Source organism: Strigops habroptila, chromosome Z (assembly GCF_004027225.2).
Source record: "Strigops habroptila isolate Jane chromosome Z, bStrHab1.2.pri, whole genome shotgun sequence".
NCBI lineage: Eukaryota > Metazoa > Chordata > Aves > Psittaciformes > Psittacidae > Strigops > Strigops habroptila.
In genome coordinates, this window is record NC_044302.2 from 74,351,752 (window position 1) to 74,379,102 (window position 27,351).

Below are 27,351 nucleotides of genomic sequence, written 5' to 3' on the forward strand. Positions count from 1 at the left end.
CTAGAGAGCTTCCTTACTTAATGTCACTGTGCAAGCATCACAGGTGGTTTGACTGGCCTGCAAAGTATTTCTGTGATTTCAGAGAGGTATCGCAAATGTCTCCATACACTGAATGCTTGGGTTAGAAAATTAGCTTATATGGATCTATTTGTAAATTGGAGAATTAAGTTCTTTAGCAGCTGCTCCTGACTGGCCGATCACTCCGTGCGGGGGTAGTCTGTTGGATTGTTTGACCTCTGCAGTCATCCAGTGTCATATTTTTCTTGATATACTTCTATCCATGTGAAGATTGATTTCTCAGGGAAGGCTGGGGATGACGCAATCATAAGGAGAGCTCCTTATGATGCCAGATAGCATTGGTTGTCAGCCCTTCTGCACTGGTCCACACCAGCTCTTGGTTCTTGAATCTTCCAGGATCAACAGCTAATTCTACACCCCTCCTAGTTGCCTGAATCTCGCTGAGATAGTTCTTCAGAAACACAAGAAATTGTGGTCTGAAATCATGAACCTGTATGTTCTCACGAGTGCTGCTGTGAGCTGATAGATCTGTAAGATTGCTTCCTCTTGTTCAAATTAATTAGTTCCCCATCAGGTACACCTAAAGCTCTCTTAGCTTCTTTTTGTCAAAACTCTGTACAAGCATGGTTTGCTTTGCTCTTTCTCCTATCATTTAGAAATGCTTAAGAGGCCTGATTCATGTTGTTTTTGCCAATTATAGATTTTTACTGACATTATTACTAGTCTATGAGCTGCATGCTCCCCATCCATTTTAAATCTGACTTTGCTGCTTTGCAAAAATTGTCTTTGTGGTGTGTATCACTGAGCCTGCATAATCAGAGAGTGAATTTAGGTTCTTGTAGCTCACTAGAATGAAGTATTAGTAGAATGTCCTGCTGAGTTTATTGTAACAGTATTTAACTGCAGCTTAAACTAACCCATCAGACCCTTGCTTTTCTGTCATTATAGCCACCATCAAATGCAGGATGAATCAAGCTCCACATGTCATATGTTTTCAGAACACTTTGTTGTTTATACCAGATAAGTATATTCTTTGTTTCACTAGAAAGAGTTGTGGAAAGCCTGGCAGTTATCTTTTTGGAAATTCTTCAAACGGATCGTTCAGCGCATTAAAATTTGTTACTAATGAATGGATGAGAGTCTTGGCAATGCTTTAGCATGCCTGAGAGTATTCCCATACCTGAGATAAAATGGGAAAAGTGTCTACTGAGTTCCTCCTGCCTGTTGCTCATGCCCCAATTTGAGAGCTGTTTTACATGCTCCTTACTTAACCAGCTATCTTTAGGATCTTTTAAACATCACCCTGTGACTTGAGAGATAGCTGGGAAGTCATCATAAGTGAGTTGAATCCATATGGGCAGAGACTCAGAAAAGAAAAATAACTTTTTAGCATTCAGTAACTGTTCATTCTAGGTTTTCTTTTCCCATGTGGATCTGACAAAGTGGCCTTCCTCCCACAAGCTTTGGAGTCCATCTCAGCTACAATTCGTTCATTAGTGATGACTGATACCTGGCCAATCTATTTGTTGAGCTTTGAGTACAAGGTTAAATAAAGTCATATAAAGGGCAGAATTTCCTGTTGGTACTTCTGGTTAAAGGCAAAGGAGGGGCCTGCAAGACCTAGGTAGGAGGAACACATGCGTCTATAGTCTCAGCACAGACAAACATTTCATCTAGCTTCAGTTCACTAAAGAATAGTTGGGCTTCTTTATGCTGTGCGTCCACAGCATCCTGTTTTTCCATATAGATGTACACAATGAGGAGAAACCAGAAGCAAGAGGATGAACACATCCATTTTTTCACTTTGAAATTACATCTTCCCTCCCTTTAAAACAATAAACCTTTCAACTTATCTTTATTTACACAGACCTATCCACCTTGGCATCATTTTTTGTCTCTTCCTAAGGGCACTGTTTCTGCCTGCAAGGTACTGGATTTGTTAGCAGATTTCTTGGAAACAGGTCTTACAGTACACATAACCAGTCTTGCTTTATAATGGGTGCTTCATACAATAAAGCAAAATAGTTGACTTTTACTTCTTGGCACCAGTTCAGAAAAAAACTCAAGCACACTTAACTTCTGGGCTCATGAGAAACCCAGAGATCTGAATGGAAATACGAAAGCTTTTGTAAAAGTTTATTTAAAAAAAATGAATGTTGAATGTAGAAAAAAGAAATTTAGCACAAAAATTGTTCCATGTTTCCTAATTTTCCCATGACTTTGATGTTTTCTCTTTTCCCCCATTTTATTATGTACTATCCTCATTACTTTTTGGCAGTGAGCCCTTGTATAAAACACTTGTTGTCCTGTAAAGGAGAAATTGAAGTTGTGCTGTGACTGAGTCAGCATCCCCTAGCATGAACCTCCTGCGTTGCTTCTCTTCATAAATCTCAGCATGGGTGGCATGCTGGAGCAGAGCTGAAAAGACATAAGAAGACATGGAAGTGGATGGGGTAGGAAGAACACGACTCAGAAGGCTGGTTTGCGTGTCCACAGACAGTGCTATAGTTTGAAATCGTAGAAAGCTTGTGAACATTCTGAACACTGCTCTAGCTAAGCGAAATACATTGCAGCAATGCAGCAATACAGCAAAGCCTGAATCATGCCTATTTCACTCAGTACAGTGTTTTTCATGGAAACATAGATAAGCCCACATGTCCACAAGGTACAGTGCACAGCAGTGCACAGATATTATCTAGAGTCCCACTGCCTGCATGTTGGCGATGCACCAAACCTGGCTTGTCAAGGAGACCAACTACAGGGGGCACAGTGCCACACTGATGAGATCAGACTGCTTCCTGCTTAACAGATAGCTTCTTTGCCGTGAGGTTATAGTTGCCTGATCCATGATCAGTTGCACAGTATGATGTATGTTTTACTGTCATTTGCACCTTCAGAGCTGCCTAAGGTTGGTGAGCATCCAGCAGGACTTAAACCACTCTAGTCCTCTCCTCCCGCAAAAATTTGGGCTAAGAATTTTGTGGAGCTGCACCTGAGAAGTGCTGCAGACTTGTTCCTGGTCTCTTTTATCATTTCTTCTTGTCTCATCATGCCTCTGTTTCTCCTCACACACACCAGAAAAGGACACTAGTATAAATACTGTACTCAGAATAAAACCTTGCTCTTTGCGAACTCAGTCTAGATACAAGTATTCAGTTTGTCAATCTAGGTTAGTTTTAAACAGTGAATTAATTCTGACTTGTATAATTCCATGGGAGAAAAAAAAAAGGGACATCATGGCCATGTGAGGAGTTCAAAAGGGTAAAATTATTAATAGTTTGGAAACAGAATTTTACACTCAACTACTTCCTAGTAAAAAGAGCTGAGAATAATTTCTAGCAGTTAGTAGTGAATTCACTTAAGACCTGGTTCCACTGTCAGTAATAAGAGCACAAGTGCTTCTTATGGAATTAAAGGTTTCTTATAATGATTAAATAAATTTTTCTTTAAAAAAAAACCAGGAAGAATTCTTTTTCTCTTGAGCTACTAATATACTTTATTACAGATGAATTTCTTTGTTGAAAGCAATTTTAAGAAACTACTTGTTAGTAGCTCTACTCATAGCAAAGACCACTGAATCAGTATTTATTCAATTTAATTTTTTTATTATTATGCAAAAGTCTAGCTTCTAGCTGTTGTGTCCATTTTTGATTCTTTTCTGAACATCTGCTCTATGCTGAACTCTGTCAAAGTGCTGAGATTTTTTAAAAGCTCACAGAGGGGATTTTCTTTTTTTTTGTGGCGACTGTGAAGAATTTTGTGTTTTATAGTCTGAGCTACAGTGCTTTTCATGCTGACAGCACTGTCCATACCATGACAGTCTGGCTGAGCAGAAACAGATGTTGTAGGCTCAATGGCTGGTTTCCTTCCTGAAGCAGAGGCTTCTGATAAAGTCCAGTTTTTCATGGCAGGAATTCTTTAATGCTGTATTTCCTTGAAAAGAAAGAAAATTCTTAGTTTCCATATGCACAAACTTCAGTTAAATTGAATTAAGCACTTAGCTCTTCAGAGAGCTTTTTTCTCCCATGGAATCTCATTTGCTAGGACTCTGCGTTATCATCCAGCATTCAGACAGGAACTTAAAAGCCAAAGCTGTAGTCAAGGCCTTAAAGCCTCTTTATGAGGTCTCCTCTCGTGCAACTTCTTAAACGTGCTTTAACTTCTTTAATGCCTCAAATTGGGTATGGTAACAATCTCAGTGTGATAATACGTATGTAACTTGCATGCTATTGACAGTTTTAACATTGGCAGTAATTTTATATCTTGGTCACTATGATGGTAACTTACTTGCAGCACCTGCAAATATGGGGTGAAAAATTCAGCTTTGCATTGCCGTCTGTGTGGTGTATTTGTTAAATGCGCATTTGCTGTCCCTGTTAGCCAGTGAATTCTGCATCAGTGGCAGTTCACTCCACAGCAAATTAAGGAGACTAGGCTAAAGCACAGTGTCCATAAAAAGTATCCTTGCACCTCCTTCATATAGTGGACAGGATTATCACATTAGTTTTGAAGGCAAAGGCAGACTCAGCAAGGAGCTGTGCTGGCTATTTTTACTTTGACCACTTACTCCCTGAAGAGCAGGGAAGAGGCAGAGGCATTCTGCAGCCCTTTCTCAGAGATCTGAAGCAGAACGAGCAGCTATTGGCCTAGTTACAAATGCATTTCAGTTCTGGAGCGCTCCCATGGCTCCATAGCTGGCAATGAAGTTAGGCATGTGAATTTATTTTTTTACCCCCTGGGACTGAATCAGAAAGTTGCCTCTTGGGACTGGGACAGAAATTACCTTACCATTATTTTGTGAATTGTCTCAAGTACTTAAAAATGTACTGTCTTTTTGGTATGTTGCACAAGATGCTGGTAACACTTGACTGAGGTATTACAGAGTCTGTGTCAAGGAAAACTTAATGGTATGAAGGACAGAGGTGTGTGTTCACACCATGGCCTATAGGTGGCAACGAGGAGTGTAGATAACTGCAGGAGCCCAGCGTGTGTGTGTTTGAGCCCGAGTTGCCTGATAAGTGTTTGCACCATCCTTGTGATGGTACAGCCTTTTCAAGTCTGCTCCACCAGGAAACAGAAAAAGTCCAGTGAACTTGAATGACTCAAAGGGAGATACTAAGTTTGGTTTAGAAAGTTAAAGGCAAGGGGCTGATTTTCCACACAACAGTTCGTGTCCTTGGAGTACTGTGATTGTTCTGAACATTAATGTGTCCCGTGTAGCTCAAGTAAGTTTCTAGTATGTATGGTTGCTGTGTGTTGCAACACATGAGCAAGGTAGGTTGTGTTTATAGAGCTTTAACTTTCTGCTGGGATAATTTTTGAGTTTTGCTGTTGATATCTTCCAAACATGGGGAAGGGCCGATATGAGATTGAGAGACAGGTGAGGATATCAGAACAGTTAGCTGGCACTGCGGTTATGTAGTGTGAGTGCAGAGGAGCCTCCACTGATAGAAAGGGAATTAAAATTGTCCTGAATTAAAATTGTCCTGAATTGAACCAGGGGATGATTTCTGCAATTATTAGAATCCATAACCATCCTCACAACTGTAGTCAGCCAAAAAAATCCACCTGAAGTTAGCAGTTTTCAAGACAGAAACTGTCCCTGAACAGCAGACCTTGATTCATCGTACTTTTAGTCCACTTGCAGAAGGATGTTAGAGTTAAAACTTGGGGAGGAAGGAAAAGCAAATAATGTTTTTTTGGTTTTAGATCATTTGTAGCTTAAAGTGTCTTCACATGTTTTTTTGTTTATTGATTTCTGTTACTATGGTATTTCTCAGTGAGATTTAGCATACTAGAAAACAGAAAGACAAGGAACTTGCCTACTATTCTTTTTTTGTGCCTTGTGCTCCTGATAGCCTGTTGCCAGCCATGGCGATTTACATCTTATCTTAGTGATACGTCCTAGTTATCTGTGGTGTGTGAGGCCTTAGCATTCCACTGCTTTTTGCTTAGTAAATTAAAGACTGGGAAGGCGTAACACTGTTAAGACTTGACCATATAAGGGGGGTGACTCTTGTTTTAGCTCTGCTCCTTGCACAATATGCAGCTGAAGCCTTTTAAGGGAAGGTGGTGCAGACAGAGTGAAAACATCCAGGAGCAGAACATCAATTTCACATAATGATGCCAGTGCTGGTGCTGTCATTGCTACTGCTGTGAATTTCTCACAGGTTGTTGGAGTTGCATAGTTAAACAGGAGAGACTTACAGGTGAGACTGAAGAAAAAAGTTAAAACCATTTAGTTCATGGCTCCTGCATCTTGAGAAACAATAAGAATGAAGAGGGAACTGTCCAAAGGTGAGCTGAATTAGACTTCCAAAGTTGAGAAATGAAGTAGCAAAGATGTCTTCAACATCAACAAGAAGAGACTACAGCAAGAACAAGTGGAAACATCATTTAGTAGGAGTGGAATAGAGACTTGCGGACTAAAAAGGCAATTAATATTGTGTCTAAATTTTCAGTAAAGTTTTTAGATCACTTCTTTGCAAAGAAATTTGAATGATGGAGAGGGAATGAGTTAGCTGTAAATTACTGGATGGAAGAGAAACTGTGGAAGCATGATAGGAGTTCAGTCCTAGATCTTATCTTAGTACTCCAAAAGAATGAAACTATGGAATCTTAGATCTGGTTGCAGGTATGCTAAAGTAAAGTCTATCAAGGCAAAGACTGTACAATATGGGTACGGAATGGCAAAGGCAAGATTTCTAATAAAGGGATGGAAAATGGATGTAGGCAAACATAAATCAGTTATTTTGATCTCAGAAGCGTCCAGAGTGTTATATGCTTCAGGCCTTCTGTACCTTTTTAAGTGGAGATCCAGTCTGAAACCTTTTTTCTTCTATAGCTAGTAACTCTGAAAGTTCAGGTTGATCTCTTGTGAAATGCTGCTACCGCACACTGTCCTTCAGTGGCCCACATGTCTGTCCCACAAATTCTTTCAGTTCCTGTTTGTTAGGGTCTGCAAGTGCTTATCCTTTTGCAGAATCAGGCTCACTGCTCTCTAAATTACAGCACCTTGTCTACCTCTACCTCAGCACTGGTTCCACAGAGAGGAGTAGGATTATAAAAAAAGTGTCCATTGGAACACTGTTCTGTGTTTTGAAGCCTCCTTACTCAGGTGTCTGTGCATCTTTCACATGTGCAGCTGATACCTACAAGTGGTAGAAGATAAGAGACAAGGACATGCAATAGCTGCTTCTTTAGTGATTCTTTCATTAATACCTCTTTCTTCCTCCAGTTTAAGACTCCAGCCTGAATGTGATGCTGCCGTTACCCTAGCCAGCATTTTACCTACAGTGCAAAACTCCAGCCAGTCATTTACAATAGTTCATGAGACCTGTCAAAAGAAAGCCCTTCCTCCAGTGTTGTGACCTTTATCTTTGTGGCAAACAAGCGTCATTACTTTGGCAGGGTAATAATGTTGTTTGATTGACTGGTCTGTTCTCAGAAGTTATAAAAGTTTCACTAGGCACAAGAAAGTCAGCTTGCCACAGGCCATTTGTTACATCTGAATAATGTGTATTCATCAGGATGTTTTGTGGCATTGTAGAGATTAGGTCGGAGCAAACCTCCCTCTGGCTTTCATTAGCTTAAGTCAGGGTAATTCTGCTGAAGTGAGTGATGTTTTGCTAGTGCAAAACCACAGTGACTGGGAGATACCTTCAAGGACCACTTTGCTTTATTATCCTGTCTATGAAAAACAGTGTGCTGTCTCCTCTGGAAACTGAAAGAAAGTTGCACTAGAATATTCCTTTAACTTTTTTAAAATAAAAGAACATTTTGGTTTTTCCCCCAGTGGAAAGTTATCTTTTTTACACAGTTTAAGCAGGATATTTTTACTGTAATTTCAAGGAAAGTCATCTAGGCTATCAAGGATGCTGTACCCTCTTGTTTCTTAGTTAGGTGACATGCATATGGCTATGAAGTATAAGGAAGAAGATCTGGGATATTCAAATGTGCAGCTGTACAATAAGTAGTCCAGTTGCCTGGTGCAGAACAGTTAAGTTTTCCACATTAGTCTATTAAGGCTTTCAAGATCAATTTTAGAATTAGCTGATAATTTTTTTTCTTTTCTGGCAGGAAATCTTCAAAAATCCTAATCTTCACTATGAAGATTATTATTATATTCATTATTACCTTTGTTATGAACTGGCCAGCTCGTGCTTTGGAGAGACTTATTGTAGAGTTCAAGAATTGGCTTAACAGTTCTGTGTTGGTACTAAATACTTCAATAATTCTGCTTTCTAGTTAAGAAATAACTCAAACTGCTTCTCACTGTTGCAATGTATGTGTTGTAATATTTTAATAAAAATTTGTTGGTCAGTATAGGTAGTGTGGGACTAGCTCTTCAAAATAAAAATGAGTGAAATCGTACAGTAGGAGGGTAAACTTAACTATATAACCTTACAAGAATTGATTTTCTTATTGTGACTCACTATTATCTCCCCATTTAAAAACAGCTGCTTCTGCTTTTTTTAAATTTACAATATATAGTTTTAAATAATGTGTGTAATTGCAAAAAGTACAGTCTGCTCTTCTTTGTTTGTTGTGGTTTTTTTTTTTTTTGTTTTTCCCTCCTAAACTAGTATTTTGGCATACTGGAACCAGAAATACCCTTAGTTCTGATATGAGCAGAATAACTAAGGTGATTGCCCTTCAGTTTGGGTCCAAGCGTAAATACTCCGTTTCCCAGTCTAGCAAGAGCTTATTAGTGCTACACACAGACAGAAGAAACTTCATTGCGTAATCTCATTGATGTAGTGAGCACTTACGCTGAAAGAAGGCAAAGCAAAAATACTATTTGAAGTCAGTCCCATTAAACGTCTGAGGTGACAAGAACCAGAATGTCCACGGTTTGTTGTATTCCTTCTGCATAGTTCATACCCATGGAACATATAAACACAGATATATCAACTGTGTGGTTAAACATAAATAGAATGCCTTTACTTCAAATAGCCTAGCAAAATGAATGTATCATATGGCTTTTTTTTTTTTTTCTTTCCAATTTTTATTTTGAATTGCTCTGGAACTATGTTCCATTCATGAAGTTGGGCCTTTCGGCGGGTAATACTGCCACTTAGAGACCTAGAGAACTCAGAGACTGAGGTATTGCCCTTATGGGAACACTACTGCATCAGTATCTTGATGACAATGTGTTATGTATATATATATAAAAAACTGTGTGTGTGTACATATATATATATGACATATAAAATTTACTTTGATGAGTGAGACCTCTGCAAGATACAAACTCTGCAGCACCAGTTCCAAAACTCACTTTCTGAGAGAAGTAGTATCCTGTCTGACCAAGAGGTCTCATATAGGCACACAATCTTTATGGTAACCATTTTCCTTTTTTACTGCTCCAAATGTAGGGATGCCAGTGTAAACATACAGAAAGAAGGGAAACTTATAAAGCTGTATATATATATATACTTGTTTGAACTGTCCTGTGAAGGTACACAGCTAAACCCATCATAGGTTGTAATTAATGGATCTGTGATTTATTAGAGATAAAAACCTTTACTGTAACCCAGCAGCAATTGTTCTGGCAGAATTACAAGTTCCAGAAACCCTGATCCTGAGCATTTAGTTGCCTAGCATAATAAAATATTTCCTTAGCAACTTTCAAGCTTGTCACGAAGTCATATGCTGCATTAGGTAGTGCTGGAAATCTTCAGTAGTACATAGAAACTAATTTCCAAATTTTGGTCCACAAGGAATGCTACCCTTTTGTCTCAGTTTTTTTTTAAATCTGGCTACTTGGTGTAACAGTGGCTGAAAGCTCTGATTTTGTCATTTTGTCTACAAGAAAGCAGATTGGTGAATCTAAAGTGAAAAAAAAGGTTTCATAAATTAAGTTTAGGGATTGGGTTTTTTTTTACTTTCTCTGCACTGTTTAGAAAGATGTAGGAGCATTGAAAATCCCTCCCTGCTCCTGCATTTAATCTCTGTTTTCCCTGGCTTTGAAGACCTAGTAATTTGCCAGTTACAGAATATTAGTTTCCTTCCTCTGAGGGTATTTTCCTGTAGTTTGCGTTGTTATTTCTTTAATCTGTTGCAGCACATAATCTTTCTCATCCTGCAGCTTTGAGAATTTTTTGTATCTTGTAGGAACCCCTCTCATGTTTCTGGGGGTAATAATTTGCCTTAAATGTCTATAGGTTGCCTAAAGGCACTTTCTGAATTTACTGAGACTTCCAGTGATGATTCTTTATTTCAGTAAAATGGCAATTAAAATGGAGTATGATTATTTTTCAGTGTTCTCCTATTTACTCTGTTAAAGTCTTAAGAATCAAGAAAAAAAAAAAAAAAAAAAAAAAAAAAAAATTGCAAGGAACAATCTGTCATATTTCACTGTAAACTTTGTATATATTTATATGTATGTGTTTGTTTGAAAGGCTTAGCTTAAAGTAAGCCCAATGCCAACAGAATCAAGACCTGTATTTATACCTAGTATGTGGTGCTAGCCTAGTGCATAGAAATCTTTAGAAACCATTACAGATACTGAAAGCATTTGGTGCTGGTCAGGATAGATCTGTCCAACGCTATTTGTCCCCAGAGCAGAGGAATACAGAAAAGTGAAAGGGAAAGGATTTCCTTCTCCAAAGCCAGTACCAGGATATAGGAACATTTCTGCAAGCAGATATATTCCTGCTGTGTTGTTAGGCTACCTCAAGAGAATTGGTTTTGCTCTCCCAGCATGTTAGCCATTGTTTTTCTGGTTGATTGTTTTCTACTTTTTGGCAGTATGGTTGTGTTCCCAGCCTGTAGTTACTGTCACACAGAGATTAAATCCTTTTATATTCTTGACTTTTGCAGAGCTGAGCAGAAACCTGTTCAGCTCTGTGCTGCATAACCTCCCTTATGCAGCAACATTTCTAAGGGCCAATGATATAGCTACTGCTGAATAAACACTAGAAGGTGTACACTTGCCCCTACCTCTAAACTAGAGACATGAAAACCAAGTTCAGGATTAAGCATTTTGATATTTTTTTCTCCAAGTACCCCTTTATCACTTTTAAAATAACTATCAGCAATTCTTACTCTGTGTCATTTAAGTCCCACTCTTTTTAGATGTAATGTATAAGTACAAAAATGGACACCTAGCCTGATTAAGAGACTTATATAGCAATGAAAATTTATTAGCTAAAAAAGGGGGGGTTTGGAGACTTAATGCCAGTGCTGATTAGCAATTTGCAGATTTCATAGAGAATATGTAAGGGCTGAACTGTCATTTAGGCACATTCATGTACCAGGTTTTGAAAGGTTTGATATTTGCATATTTGGACGGTTCATCCTCTCTGCCTTATGCACCTATTAAGACAGAGTGGTGGACTGTCTGAAAACAGGTGTCTCTCTGCTAATCACAAAGGTGACTGCTTTCACCTTGACCTGTAACTTCTAGGTTGTTTGTGCTAAACATGTTGAATCCCACATTAATTGGTCTGCTTTGCCTGGGCTTGGCTGCAGTTAAAATTACGGAAATCATCTCACATCGAGTCGTCTTCTGTGGAGGTGGAATTTAGGGAGTGTTTGTTAGGTGTGACTGTTGCAGCAGTCCTAGGGAGATTATAAGATCCTTTTTACTCAGTCAGATTGCTGGACTGTATCTCAAGTCTTATTTGTCATATTGAAAACCAGCTGGCTCTGAAACTCCTAGGCACACAATGAAAAGAAGCAAATATAATTAGAAGCAAGAATGGTAATATTCTTTCTGCATAAACCCCAACTCAGTAGTGGGTTCCTTCGAGGATTTTCTTTGTCTTCTTTCTTGTTTTTTGTCCAAAAAAGGATTTTTTCACTATAGCGTATAACGAATGATTACTAGTTCACAACCTGGGAAAGGGAAAGCACATCCGGCTTATGTAGTGGTTCATTTTGTTTCTTGCGAATGCTGACAGGCCAGTCACCTGATGGGAATATTTCATCTAGGTGCATCAGAGGAGACGGAAAGTAAGTCCAGACTCAGGTTGTGAATGGGAAAGCTTTTTTAGACAAGATGCTGCATCATGGAAACATTCCTGTCGTGTTTTGTCTTTGAACACATGAACATAAGCAAAAGTGTCTTTCAAGCATAACAATGTTGGCCACCCTGTGTTTTGTAAAGGAAGGTACTTCAACATGATGCTTTAACTTTCATTCAAATATTAGTATAACAGAACTGTATATCTCTAGGTACAACTGTTTCTTGCTCAGTAATAAGAGAAAGATATTGGTAAAGCCTACTGAACTGACTGTTTCCCAAAATACTGGTTAGTATATAAACTACCTGGATTTCTGTTGAAGTCAGGTTTGGAGGCAAGGATCAGGTTTGAATGGTGCTGTTAATCTGTTGTGTTTTGGTTTTTTATTTTTGTTTATTTTATTTGTAGCCCAGCTGTAAGGAGATGCAGCAAGACCTCGAATATTCCTCAACTGATCTCAGGCCATATTTTAAATGAAGCAGCATCTTAATCATGTGATGTTTTGTTGTGTATTTTCCAGAGTGGCAAAAGTAATGAAGGTTCCTGTGTATGAGACACCAACAGGATGGAGATATTTTTCCAATCTCATGGACTCTGGACGTTGCTCGCTTTGTGGAGAGGAAAGCTTTGGCACTGGTAAGTAATACATAATCAACAATTTCCACAGACTTCTAATGACAATTTTTGACTTTCCTGGGTGCCTCAAGTCACAGCCAAAAGAATCAGCAAATTAACTGTCTTGTGCTGGAACAGTGAACTGTTAGTTTTTCACACTTTGAGAGTCTCCTTGCAAGTGGGGTCCAGTACCTCGAGGTATGAAAAATGTGGAGGATGGACATTCAGAATCCATAGGCAATCTTACCGCTGTACAGACAGCTTTTGGAGGTGCCTGGCACTCTCTTTTGACTTGAGCATAATCCAGAAAGGTCTCACTAGTTCCACTATAATAGTCTCTTCACAGTCTGCAACAGCATTTGGAGGGATTTTGCCTGTATGGGAAAACCACATTGTTTTTCCTAAGAGTATGCCGTGTACAAAGTACGAGGATTGGTGTGTCTAATGATATGTCTAATCAAACTCAGATAAAATAATCATTATAAGAAATTCAATTGTGTGTCAGCATCTGTGTTCTCCCTAAGCATTTTTTCCTTACCTGTCTCAAGAACCAGTCAAACAGTAGAATGCAGAATGAAAGACAGATTTGAGCTCTCATGAATTCAGTACTGTCAGGAAGCATTAGAGCAAACAATTAAAATATGTAGTCTGTTTATCTGCACAAGCGTGGTCTTGCTTCCTGAGAAAAACTGAATAAATTTCAGTGTTTCTTTTTTTGTTTCCTGCATTTTGGTGCAGAAATTAGTTCTTCTTTGTATTTCTTAGTAGGATTATATTACAAGTATATTTGAATTGGCACTTATCAGAATAACTTAAACATTTGCCTGGTTAATATTTTATTCTATATTTCAATGTGAGTTCCATGGAGTTCTTTATTTTGGTGTAGAGTTCTTTGGCTACAGCTTTTCATAGAAAATAAGTTATCAAGCAGTAAAACCCGGTTATAAATTTCATTTTGCTTTGATTGAGTTAAGTCTAGTATTAAGTTTGTTGGTTGAGGTCAATTAGAGCAGAATACTGTTTATTTTAAAATGAGGATACCTGTAAGCCATAGATATGCCACTTTATGTGTTAGCCTGTCATTAACTGTAAGTATCTGAATGGAGTATGATGGAAGAACCAGAATTGTGTTAGATTTCTTCAGATGTCTATCTGTAAAAAGTAAGAGAATTTAAATTAATAAGGAATGTTTATTTTCTGCCTGTTGTGAATGGGAATCAGTGTCCCATGATTAGCGTGCCTTGGCTTAATTGTGACTGACACAGATTTGTATTGCCTTGAATGTATATTTTAGATATGTATTTTCAAAGGGTGCTCTGCAAGGTTGTTGAGTGAGTTCTAAGTTGGAGAGAGGGACAGGAACGTCTTGTACCTTTCAGAATGTACTGACATTTGTTGTGGTATGTTGTTAGACAACATCTCCATTTGCCCGTAAGAGGTCTGGAATAGGGAATTTCCAACTAACTACTTTTTGCTGCTTTTTCACCAGGCCAGTTCTGTAACCCTTCCCTCTAAATATTGAAGCTCCTCCTGCTCATCTAAGTGCAGATATTTCCATGAAACGTGGGTGGGTCTTGAGACATCAGTATGACCTCATTAGCCCCCAAATTATTTGGAAAAATCTCCTGCCTTTATCATCATGCTGAAGAAAGGGAAGTGTGGGGTTTGACTGGAAGGACTTTGTAAGAGGTCAATGGTGAGTTCCCATCGGCTGAAGTACATCTGGGCACCTTAGCCCACAGTGCAGCATCACCTGCTGCATGCAGTTTTATCTGTTCATGTATGTAAAGCAAGGAGGGTGGCCTCTATTTGCCACTGCCTCAGGCCTGTTTCTGCTTGAGAAGAAGCAAGTAAGGCTCCTCCACCATCTTCCTCTGCTGTTATGAGTACAACTCATCCAGATGCTTTCTGTCTTAGGGAGAAGGGAATAATCTTTGGTTGCTTAATAGAAGCCTTGTCGCCTTCGAGGAGACTTGCTTTTAAAACTTTATGGTTCAGTTATAAAAAAAGCCAAATATCAGATTTCACATGCACAAATTCCCATGCACAGTGAAAAGGCATATTCAGGTCTGGCTAAGCAGGCTGTCCCAAGCATTGGTGAACTTTAGCCCTGCAGATCAGGAATCAAGAGAGGTGGTTTCAGGGATTGATCTGCTGAAACACTGAGGGCATTGTGGTCTGTGTTGGCCTAACTTTATCACCCTGAGTATTGGCTGGGTGGTTGCTGAAGTTGGAGAAGAGGGACAAGTGTCTCATAGAGGTCAAGGAAGGGCCTCTGGAGTTTGTCTGTTCTTCTAGGTAGGCAAGATAATTTCTCTAGCTTCTCTCTGTTCATGACTTTTTTCCTTAGCTAGTGTCCTTCTGTAGGGCCCTGAAACAGTTGCATTTTGTACTATAGCCTCTCTTCCGATTTTGTCAGCTCACATCTCCTGACCTCAGGCAAGTCTGCATTCCTAGCGATCTCTGTGTTTCTGTCTTAATCTGGTTCTCCTGGCCCATCATTAATTCTTCAGATACCTGATAAATGCTAAGGGTGCTTGAACAACATATTGCTGGCCAGCATGGAGAGCAGCTCTACACCGATACCTGATCTGTGCATCCTGGTACTTTCTGGTCAGGTGGGCTTTGTTGCAAGCACTTAAGTGCAGAAAGCCTCCTGACCTCCCATCTAGACTAGTGCCATTTAAAGGCTAATCTGAGCCCTCAAGATTCAATACCATGGCATCCAGACAACTTGAGCACTGGGTTTAAACTGGGTCCTCAATGCATGTGTAGTTGCTGTGTAGATGAATCATGACAGTGCCTATAGGGCAATTATGCAACCATTAGGTTGCCTAAAGTTTGTTTCTCTTCCTGCCTTAGTTTCCTTATCATCTTTCAATTCAATGCAGCTGTCTGAAAATATCTCATATACCAGCAGGTTTATTTGTAAAACGCAGTCTGGACTGTGGATGACCAATACTTTAGCAATGTGAGCTGGTTTTAGCAATAAATATTTACCTTATTGCAAATTTTTTAGTAATGTCCTAAGCTGTGTGACACTTCACAAGTTTCTGCCGGTATTGGGCATTTGAATCAATTTTACAGCTTCACCCTCAATAATATCTATTTAGAGAGCTGAAACTTGGCAATTCTTTAGCTTTCAGCATGGAATATTTAAATAAATCTACTATATAGCTGATCAGAGTTGGAAACTTGCTGTTCTGTGCAAGAGAAAGGGGCTTTACAGATCCATAGTCTATCATCAAACCAACCAAACAGCACTGGAGACCCATTTGCCTGTGTATCCAGGTAATCCAGCCCAGCTGGAATTTCCAAGTAATACAGAGCCCTGGTTTTATAGCATAAGGGATTTTGCTCTAGCAAGTAAATAAATCAATTTTTCTGCTATAAAAGGACAAAAGATTTTGAAAACATCCCATACGGCTGTGTTTCCCAGACTTGTTTTCTGGCAGCTGATCTTGGAGCTCAACCAGTACTTTAAAAACTTCTTCCATTTTTGTAGCAGTGTGGGGAGCTTGTCAGATGAGATTAGTAGCTTTCTGGTGGTATGACTAATGTCCAGGATACAGTTCAGAGAAGGGCGTCAGCAACAGCAATTAGTTTCTGAATTTCATCAACAAACTATTAATCAGGATTAGGAGAGCTGTGTGTCTGATTTATCTTTCTGCAGTTTAAGCCACTTCAGTAATGGCTACATATTTCATAATTTGCATGCTTCATTTCCAAATTTCCTGATTCCATTACCATCAGCTGCCTTGTCCTGCAAGATTATGTGGAAGAAGAACCAGTGGAAAATACAAAAATGTGCTGCTGCTGAAAGGAATGGAAGCCTTAAAAGAGCTGTTTGGTGCTATCTATTACAGTAACACAAATCTAAAATAATCTCATTAACTTGAATAAAGGGACAGAGCAGAATGCCTGTAAATCTCCATTTGCCTAAAGTATCATGAAGTTTTAGATTGCTGGATGATAATTTTGGAAGGCTCAAATTGTGTGCAAACAAAATGATTTACCATGAGTTTATATCTGCTTTTCAGTGAGGTTTTTATTTTAAAATCACATTTACAAAACGTAATATGCTAGACAGAGATGTCTAATTTAGGTAAAAGCAATTACATTTTCTTCATGCGTATGACCCTTAGGGTTCACTGTCTCTATCAGAATTGGAAATATCAGATACAGAAGTTAGGCATATAAAAAACAGCCTGCATGCCCAACATCTTTCCGGTATCAGAAAAACCCTAATAAGAATATTTTTGCATGATCTTACTTCGTTTCTCAGGCTACTGAGAAGACTTTACTTCAGTTTAAGCCTGTTTAAGCTGAGTACTTCTTAATGGATAGGAGCATACTCAGATTTTTTTTCGGATTGTTTATTCTGAGTCTGGCCATAGCGATTGTTGCAGTAGTAAAAAATAACTTTTGCTACTGTTATGTGGAGAAATATGTGACAATTAACTTAAAAATAAGTTGTTGAAGAAGTTGCAGTTACTATAATTTGCCTTGCTGATGGCAAATTAAATAGAATAATCAGAAAAATACTTGTTGACTCCTGTTCTGTTGTCTCTTTTAGCTTCAGCTCCTTAAACAGAGTCCAGAATTCATTATTACTTGGGTGGTTCAATTAAATGTATCAGTGAGAATTATCCTCACATTGCTGAGAGCCCTTAGAAAGCTGGGAGGGCTATTAATATTGCAGTCTCATGAATACATAGTTTCAAGGCATTTTTTACTTGATCCCTCTGCACAAGAGAGCTCTGCGTTTGCAGATCCACAGCAGCAGATGCTGGATCAGCTGAGAGAAAGCAGCCCTGAGGAGAAGGACTTTTGGGGTGTTGGTTGATGGAACCTCACCATGACCCAGCAGTGTGCACTCACAGCCCAGAAATCCAACCATGTGCTGGGCTGCACCAAAAGGAGCGTGACCAGCAGGTTGAGGGAGGGGATTCTCCCCCTCTACTCTCGTGAGACCCCACCTGCAGTACTGCATTCAGCTCTGGGGCCTCCAGCACAAGAGAGGCATGGACGTGCTTGAAGCAGTCCAGAGGAGGCCGCAAAGATGATCAGGAGGCTGGAGCACCTCTGCTATGGAGACAGGCTGAGAGAGCTGGGCTGGTTCAGCCTGGAGAAGAGAAGGCTCCGGGGAGACCTTGTAACAGTCTTCCAATACCTAAGGGAGGCCTACATGGAATCTGGAGAGGGAATTTTTACAAGGGCAGGTAGTGACAGGACAAGGGGGAATGGCTTTAATATGACAGAGGGGAGATTTAGATTGAACATAAGGAAAAAATTCTTCCCTGTGAGAGTGCTGAGGCACTGGCACAGGTTGCCCAGAGAAGCTGTGGCTGCCCCATCTCTGGCAGTGTTCAAGGCCAGGTTGGACCTTGAGCAACCTGGTCTACTGGAAAGTGTCTCTGCCTGTGGCAGGGGGGTTGGAACTAGATGATCTTTAACGTCCTTTCCAACCCAAACCATTCTATGGTTCTATGACTGTATGATCTATAAAGCAAAGCAGAATGGTGTTAACATAAGTGGGGCAGCAAAATGAGCTCCTTCCCTCCTGCGTGAGCTGGGCAGTAGGAATAAGTGAGAGAGCAAAGACATCTACAGACAACAGACAGTACAGTAGGTGAAAACAAGAGTTAACTAACAGAGTTGCAGTTACAGATTTTAATTTGCTAAAAGAAAGATGGGCAATAAACAGAACAACATATGTGCATATAGTAACCCAGTTGACCGATGTGGTGGTGAAATAAAAGAGGGTGAAGAAACAATTTCCGAGAAATCCCAATTGTCAGTTTTCCTCCTCCTAAGAATAAGGAACTGAGACACTTCTTAGGCACACATGATTATTGTTCCTGTACTCACATCAGGCTAGTGTTTTTAATCTGTGAATTTTGATTCTGAAACAGTTGGATTGTTTCCAGCTTTTCTATCCGAACTTTTGCCTCCAAATTACTTTCTTCCAATGCTTTCTCTTTCCAGAGAAGCAGCAATCTGTATGTCCTTCTGAAGGACATACAAGGATGCAGCACATGCCAAAGCTGCTAAATGGATCAGAAGTATGATATGTGTATGCACTTATTCCCCGAGCCAGGTCTATCCATGGTCCCACATCCTGGCCTGGCCCTCGCCCATCCCTGTCCCCAGGGAGGTGCCCAATGGCCAGGGCTGGGGCTGCCCTGGGCTCACTGGCTGCCCTGCTCCTGGCTGGCGCGGTGGGGTGGGCCCTGGCCGCTGGGCCTTGCCCTGCTGCCCGTGGTGAGCCCCAGTGCTACCAGTCCCAGGGACTCCACAGACCCTGTGGTGACCTGGGGACTTTCCTGCTGCTACCAGAGGAACGACAGACCCTGGTTGGAAGGGACAGATCTATTCTCGGTCTCTGTTCTGACGACAGTGGCAGAAGCCTGCACCATTATCTGGGAACAGACTCTTGGCTACAGTAAAAATTACTGTGACTGTGCTGTCTGCTTTGCCTGTGAGTAAGCTGACTTCATTATCCACAGGACGTACTGATGTTGTTTCTGTAAAAAGCATCCTTCAGCTGATTTAACATGTTATTCACAATGAGTGAGTAGAAAAGGTGAGGACCTGATTGTTCAAAGGACTGACTTCCTATGGAGGGACATGTGTTTTCTTTCCTTATCTGAAGCTATTAAGAAAGCTATGAGAGCTCATAAATAACCCTGCCCTTTTCCCTCTGATTAGTTGGCACTCCATGCTTTCAAAGCACTCAGAGCTCTAGAGTGGGGAACAGAGTGAGCTGTTGCTCTTCCTATAGCAGTCAGTCCCTCAAGGACTGCCCATAGCTCTAGCTGTTGTACTAGGAGACTGCCATTGTTGCAGAAAGCTCAGAGATCAAGGCACATAAAAAGTGGCAGAAAGTCCCTGCAAGATGAGGGACTGCCAAGTCCAAAGCAGCAGCAGTGATTGGAGGGTGGACCTCAAGACTGAACCTTAGGAGTCACCATGGCTCTTTGCACGTCTTGCAGTTTTCCTTATATGTCTTTAATTTTCTGTTGACAGTTTTTCGCATGATTAACAGTGCATCGATTTTATTATGAGAACTATGTCTTCTTCCGGTAGCAAAAACACAGATGACTGTAGACCATGAAGGCTATTATGTAAAATCACAGCACTGTGAAGCAGTCTTGCTGCCATAGGAGTTTTGTGTTTGAGGAAGGATAATATTTCATAGAATGGGTTTTCAAACCAAGACTTTTTAGATTCCTCAAAGTATCTTCTAAGGGCACAGGTAGTTCAACTGGTTGCCTCCCTGATCACTGGGTAATTCATGGGGGAAACAAAACTTCTGAATTTCTGCACTTGGTTTGTACTCAGGGTTTCAATAATGTGTGATTAGGCAGAAAATTATAAGGTTGCAGCAAACAAACTTGAAACAAATCTAGTATTGTTATGCCAGAGCATTGACTACATATTTAATGTCTCTTCAAGTTTCTTGACTCTATTAGCTCCTGTAGTTATCATCAATATCTACTCAGTGTCAGCTCTCTTGCATTTTACTTTGTGTTAATTCTCATGCGTGCTTCCTTGTGATTTTTCGGTAATCTGGTTTAGATATATATTGCCACAAAAGTTTGTTCTAAATTACCCAAAAGGAGAAGGCACTTGCTGAGCTGACCAAGAACCTTTCCATGAAGGTCTTTTGTTAGAAAATACTGATTTTATTGAAACTTTTCTCTGATTAATACATTCCAGTTTTAACAGGCACAGCTTAGCCTCATAGAAATGTTTCTGGTTAAGATACATTACATGTCTGTTGCAGAGCAGCCTATTACTATAAGTTGGCATTTTGGCTTTGGGCATGGGAAGTGCAAGATGAAGTCTGTGCCCCTTTGAATTCAGATAGTAGATCTGAATTTGTGCCTCCCATATCTTAGAGTATGTGCTAAATAAATCCTGTGGGGTATTCCAAAATTGTTTCTAGTCTCCACTGTTGGATCAATTTCTCTCTTCTTAAATATAAGCCTAGGAAGGGATTTAGATCTGAGCATGCAAACATCTTTACCAGTGAAAAGTATGGAGAAATATAGAAAGGGGAAAAATGTGGTGTGGTTTTTTTTTGGGTTTTTTTGTTTTTTTTTTGTTTTTTTTTTTTTTTTTTTGGGTGAGGGTGTGTGTGTCTGTGTTTTGTTGTGAGGTTTTGTTTTTTGGTTTTTTTTTTTCCCCCCAGAAACACTTTTTCAGGCTCTTGTTTTTTCTTCTGATGGGAGATCATCAACATTCTGGAAATGTTCATTTTTAATGAAATGGGAAAATTCTTTCTCTGCAGCTCGACAGATGAACATCTGCAGAGATAAGAAGATGCTGTTGAACATGACTCACATAATTCAGAACATTCTGGTTCATGGCCAGGGGTTTTCATATCTAGCCCAGTTCTGGGAAACAGTACTAGAGGTGTGAAAACACACTGTATGTCAGTGAGTGGGAATCATGACTAAAAATGTTTTCCTACTACTGCCATTACTATTCAAGCACTTGTACATTTTTTATTTAACTTTAGGAGCATGGACTTTGTCATATACAAATAAATTACGTTTCAAACATTAGTTCTGATTGTCCATCTGGAAGGTATCAGAGTTGCTGAGGTTAGTACTATTGATTACTGTTATGAGACATAAAAAGTTAAATGAGACATTTTCCCTTACCTTGTTTTCTGATTTGCAGTGATACCAAATAACATGCTTTATATATGTTTCTTTAGGGTCTGATCACCTTCGAGAGAAAGATGGACTATGGGCTGTGCTGGTTTGGCTTTCAATCCTAGCAGCTCGAAAGCAGAGTGTGGAAGAGATTGTCAGGGATCACTGGGCAAAATTTGGCCGACACTACTACTGCAGGTGAGCAAAGTGAGGAAAAGGCACAGGAACTTACACAGTTGATAGGACAATTCTGCTGCAACCGTGACTTGTTTAGCTGTGCTCAGCTGCATTTAGGTGTGTGTTAGCTGTATGCACAGAATGAAAATCTGCCATGGATTACCACTGTTCTCTAGGCAGGTTTTTTCTGATGAGTAAGTGTCAGCAGAAGTTATTCACTTACATATACATCACTCCTAGTATATGAGTAATAGAATTTTCTGATATCAAATGGCAGGAAGATTTGAAGTATTTACTTGTGGAATCTGTAGACATAGTTTTTTACATGGTGTTTAAAAAGAAAATCAAAATCCCAGGAAGACTTAATTCTGCATTTGTTTCTGTACGTGCTTCTGTGTGGCAGTGGTTTAGTGAGAACTGGATATACACCTACTTCTAATTGAGAAGAACTCCTCCGAAGATCTGAACATCTACTCATTTTTATTAAGTTCTCAAAAGGGTGAATTCTAACTGTCATTTATACCTTATCTTATGCATCTCCCTTTCTCTCAGAATAGACTTAGTCCAGAAGAGTTTACATATCTGTAAGGTCTTTTTCACACAGCTGTTCCTCAAACTTGTAGTAAAGTTTTCTCTATTTTCCTTGGCTGTTGAGTACTGCACTGATTGTGTCCTTAATCTTGGAGAGCTTCTTGTGTATCAATGCCATTTTCTATTCTACTTTAGAAACTGTGCATTTTCTAAACAATTTCTGTTGACTCAGAACTGTGTACAGTGTAGAATTGTGGTACACGTGCATGATGGTCAGATTGCACAGGACTTGCATGTGTTGCTTGTTTAATTTGCAATCAGTACTTCAATAGTCCACATCTGATTTTTGAAGCAGTAAATTGCTAATTATGAGTATATTCAGTTCTGTGAAAGCAGAACTGTTTTATCAGCTGTAGAGGACTTACCTCTTGGTTCTACTTTTTTTATTTACGTGCAAGGTTTGATTATGAAGCACTGGAACCCAGAACAGCATATTTTATAATGAGAGACCTGGAAGCTTTGATCACTGACAAATCATTCAGTCATCAGCAGTTTGCTGTGGGTAACAATATCTACAGTGTGGAAAGAACGGACAGCTTTGAGTATGTAGATCCTGTGGATGGCACTGTGACCAAAAGACAGGTATGGCTGTAGTGATGGAGTAGCAAAGTTTTGTAACTGTCATTTTCTGTAACAGTTGTTTCTAACATTAAGCTGACAAGCTTCTTATTTATAGGATGATGTTTTCTTTGCTCTGATAAATACCACATTTCCCGCTTAAAATTAACTCAGTCTGGGTAAGGTAATTCACCTCTGTTTTAGCTCGCACTTGCTGTGCATAACTGGAGGCAATAGTGTCACAGAGAGTGTAGGAGGGGATGGACTCCTTGTTGACATTAGTGTGCATATATGGAGGGTTCTCTTTCCTGAACAATGCAAAATGTCATGTAGAAAGACAGGCTTCTATTTTCTATCTGAAATCTCTCCTTGCTACAAAAGAAATGTCTTCTTGCTCCTGGTGACCTACAGGATATTTAAGGCACAATATGTGTTGTAGCCAATAGCACGCAGAAGACTTCAGTGGATTGTACCATATGTGGGCATGTTTGGCTTCTCTAGCCCAAATGACCAATTCTTCCTTCCAATTGTTCCTTCTGGGCTCTGTCCATGATGAGTCAGCTGTCAAGAACTGCAGTTCAGACTGAGCCTTCAGTGTTCTGGAATTCACAATGTGCTCAAAACTATGTATTTTAGCCAGGTATAAATATATATCCAAACATCTTTAATATAAGCTAAAATTTATTAAATTGTGTTCTGATTTTATGCTGTTTATTTTTATTGTCCCAGTTTCTCTGGTTTCTTAATTACTTGACCTGACCAAACCTTAGCAAATGATATTACAAGACATTAAAACTACTGTCATGCCATTCTGCTCAGAGTCTTTAGAGTTTCCATTCATCATTGCTTCCAGAAAATATAAGCAGCCCACCTGACACTGTACTACTCTCTTAGTGCATATTAGTGCTGAAACAAGACATGAGGATATTGTCATATCCAAGTCCACTGGAAAATTACAGGTGTGGCAGACTTGTAGCTCTTGTACTTTTAAAAAGCAGCTTGTGAATTTTCAGTGCACTTTTCCTTCCTTAAATTTTCATCCAAAGCCCTTGCCCTAAATTGGAATATAATTGCTAATCATATCACAAACAGAAAAACATGACTTGGCCAGTTTTCAGATGGACTCTGAAAGTGAGCCCATAAAACCAGAAATCAAGTCTTTTCATAGGGACAAGCACGTATTTATTGAGACTACAGTTCAACCAGTATGTCTTTTGGCAAAGACACATTCCTAGCTCCATGTATCTACAGCCTTAGTAGGATTCTTTAAACACAATAAAATAAGAGAGGACATTGATCCATGCAAATGAAACAACAGTGCACTGCTGCCATTTTCCTCAGATACCTTGCTCTTCATGTAAATGGAGATGCCTCTTTCTGACTGTCATGAGCTTCATGCATGTTTTCCAGCTATGTTTTTAGGAACCTGTTCAAAGTGTGTCTCCACACAGGGAGGCGGGAGAGAAATTTATGTTCAGTGCCACTGCACTGGATATCATTAATGAGAAGCTGGCTACATGAAAATTAATCATCAGGTTCAGAAAACAGTCACAACAACAACAAAATAGGCAGAAAAAAATGAGACTCTAGCTTCCAATGAATTCTGAGTATTGAAACCCATGAATATTGTTTATCACAGTGCAATAATAGGGCAAAAAATTAAATTAAATGTTCTGCTGTTCATGAAGACTGTTTTCATTTTTGAAGCCCTATTGTGCTAGCCTTTGCACACGTGAACACATAACAGTGCTGCTTCTGAGGATCCTCCAAGCCAGAAATGGGACCAGTTGCATTTTTGTGTGAAATCTAAATTGGAAGGATGAGAAGTACAAGTTGCCCATTATAATGGTTAACTTTGAGCTCTTTAATGAAGCATTCTTACATTCTGAGATTCACAGAATAAAGCCCTGGAGGTTTTTTATTATAAGTTTGTTAATATTTTCTAATTCCTGTGATAGATTTGGGATGCAAAGGGCTCTGCATGTGGTCTTAGGGGGTTTTTTTCATTTCAGTCTGAGCAATGGTCAGGAAACAGGCATTGCAAAAGTTGGAAAAAAGTTATTTTAGATAGTATCTCCAGAGATAAAGCAAAAATTCTTCTATGTTCAGAATATTTCAATTGTGTATTAGCAATAAGGTATTTCCTGTCAGAGTAATGACTGGGGCCTGCTGTGCGTAGGAGACTCTCAAGAGTCCATAGAGGACCAAATAAAAATTGTGATAATCACAGCATTTTGAAGTGAAAGTATAGCCATTTGTCGTGGTTTGAGCCCAGCCGGTAACTCAGAACCACACAGCCGCTCGCTCACTCCCCCCCCCCTCCTTCTTCCTCCCCCCGCTCCCGGAGGGATGGGGAGGAGAATGGGAAGAATGTAACTCCCACGGGTTGAGATAAGAGCAGTCCCGCAACTAAGGTATAACACAGAACCACTACTGCTACCACCAATGATAATAACGATTAGTGAAATAACAAGGGGAGAGGATACAATTGCTCACCACCCACCGACCGATACCCAGCCCGACCCGAGCAGTGATCCGGGCCTTCCGGGTAACTCCCCCCGGTTTATATACTGGGCATGACGTGCTGTGGTATGGAATACCCCTTTGGCTAGTTTGGGTCAGGTGTCCTGTCTCTGCTTCCTCCCGGCTTCCCCTCCTCCCTGGCAAAGCCATGAGACTGAGAAAGTCCTTGGTTGGAATAAACATTACTTAGCAACAACTAAAAACATCGGTGTTATCAGCGTTGTTCCCAGGCTGAAAGTTAAAAAACACAGCACTGCACCAGCTACTAAGCAGGAGAAAAATGACTGCTATAGCTGAACCCAGGACAGTATCCACCCCTTATTCCATACCATTCACGTCATGCTCAGATCCCACATCTCTCAGCACACCATCACCCCTGTCCCATATATACACCCACACCCACACACAGAGAAAGATATCGTTCCCTAGTCCATGGACCAATCCCTGTAAAATTGCTGAACTCATCCAGTCCATGATGTCAGGCTCCATCTCTTGTAATAGTCTTTCAGGGCAGGAGGGACGGTACGTAGTGTTGGGTTGTTGCCTGCTGATGATACCGCCAAACTCATCTGGTCACTGCTGAGCTCGTCTGGTTTCCTCAAAATTCATTCTTTGTTGAGGTGATGATCGGAGGGAAGTCAGGGTCAATGGCTGGCGACCTGAAGATATCTAGCTGGTGGGCTATAAAAGTGTTATAGAGCAGGCAACAGTGTACAATTGAGTTCATTGGCTGTTTTCCCCCAAAATCAAATCCCCTTGAGGTACACATCGGACTTCCCCATCTTCCCGCATTACCCACCAAGTATATCCAGGTCCCTGAGCAAAAGCAACCCCACGAGTGGGTTTGCCTTTACCTGAAGCAGGAATAACCCAGACTGTCTTCCCCAACAAATTCTTTATGTGCACCACAGGAACTTTATCCCCCTCTACAGTATGTAAAAGTTCTGATTGGGCTGGGCCAGCCCTGTTGGCAGATCCCCTACTGTTGACCAACCAGGTGGCTTTTGGTAAATGTGTATCCCAGTGTTTGAAAGTCCCACCACCCATTGCTCTCAGTGTAGTTTTTAACAGCCCATTGTACCGTTCGATTTTCCCAGAGGCTGGTGCATGGTAGGGGATGTGGTATACCCACTCAATGCCATGCTCTTTGGCCCAAGTGTCTATGAGGTTGTTCCGGAAATGAGTCCCATTGTCTGACTCAATTCTCTCTGGGGTGCCGTGTCGCCACAAGACTTGTTTCTCAAGGCCCAGGATAGTGTTCCGGGCAGTGGCATGGGACACAGCGTATGTTTCCAGCCAGCCGGTGGTTGCTTCCACCATGGTAAGCACATAGCGCTTGCCCTGGCGGGTTGGTGGGAGTGTGATATAGTCAATCTGCCAGGCCTCCCCATATTTGTACTTCAGCCATCGTCCTCCATACCAGAGAGGCTTTAACCGCTTGGCTTGCTTAATTGCAGCACATGTTTCACATTCGTGAATAACCTGGGCAATAGTGTCCATCGTTAAGTCCACCCCTCGATCACGAGCCCATCTATATGTTGCATCTCTGCCTTGATGGCCTGAGGTGTCATGGGCCCACCGGGCTAAAAATAATTCACCCTTATGTTGCCAATCCAAGTCCATCTGAGCCACTTTAATTTTAGCAGCTTTATCCACTTGCTGGTTATTCTGGTGTTCCTCAGTGGCCCGACTCTTGGGTACATGAGCATCTACGTGGCGTACCTTCACCACCAGGTTCTGCACCCGAGCAGCGATATCTTGCCACAACGCAGCAGCCCAGATGGGTTTACTTCTGCGTTGCCAGTTGCTCTGCTTCCATTGCTGCAACCACCCCCACAGGGCATTTGCCACCATCCATGAGTCAGTATAGAGATAAAGTACTGGCCATTTTTCTCGTTCAGCAATGTCCAAGGCCAGCTGGATGGCTTTCACCTCTGCAAATTGACTCGATTCACCCTCTCCCTCAGCAGTTTCTGCAACTTGTCGCAGGGGACTCCACACAGCTGCCTTCCATCTCCGATGCTTTCCCACAATACGGCAGGACCCATCAGTAAACAAGGCATATTGCTTTTCACTCTCTGACAGTTCATTATATAGTGGGGCCTCTTCAGCACGCGTCACCTCCTCTTCTGGTGACATCCCAAAATCTTTGCCCTCTGGCCAGTCCATGATGACTTCTAGAATTCCTGGACGACTGGGATTTCCTATTCGAGCTCGTTGTGTAATTAGTGCGGCCC

The 27,351-nt window shown here is 40.5% G+C and overlaps 1 protein-coding gene across 4 annotated transcripts in view; it reads left to right on the plus strand.

The window, feature by feature from the left end:
- The window catches only part of PGM5 (phosphoglucomutase 5), a 74,238-nt gene that overhangs the window by 26,752 nt on the left and 20,135 nt on the right, over nucleotides 1-27,351 (plus strand). For all 4 annotated transcript variants that reach the window (XR_003989222.1, XR_003989221.1, XR_003989220.1 and 1 more), the window contains exons 7-9: nucleotides 12,505-12,620; nucleotides 21,328-21,463; nucleotides 22,432-22,615. Coding sequence is in view for 1 of the 4 variants with exons in the window: in XM_030470592.1 (XP_030326452.1) it covers nucleotides 12,505-12,620; nucleotides 21,328-21,463; nucleotides 22,432-22,615 (436 nt within the window). In the remaining 3 variants the exon portion in view is untranslated. The remainder of the gene's footprint in view (nucleotides 1-12,504; nucleotides 12,621-21,327; nucleotides 21,464-22,431; nucleotides 22,616-27,351) is intronic.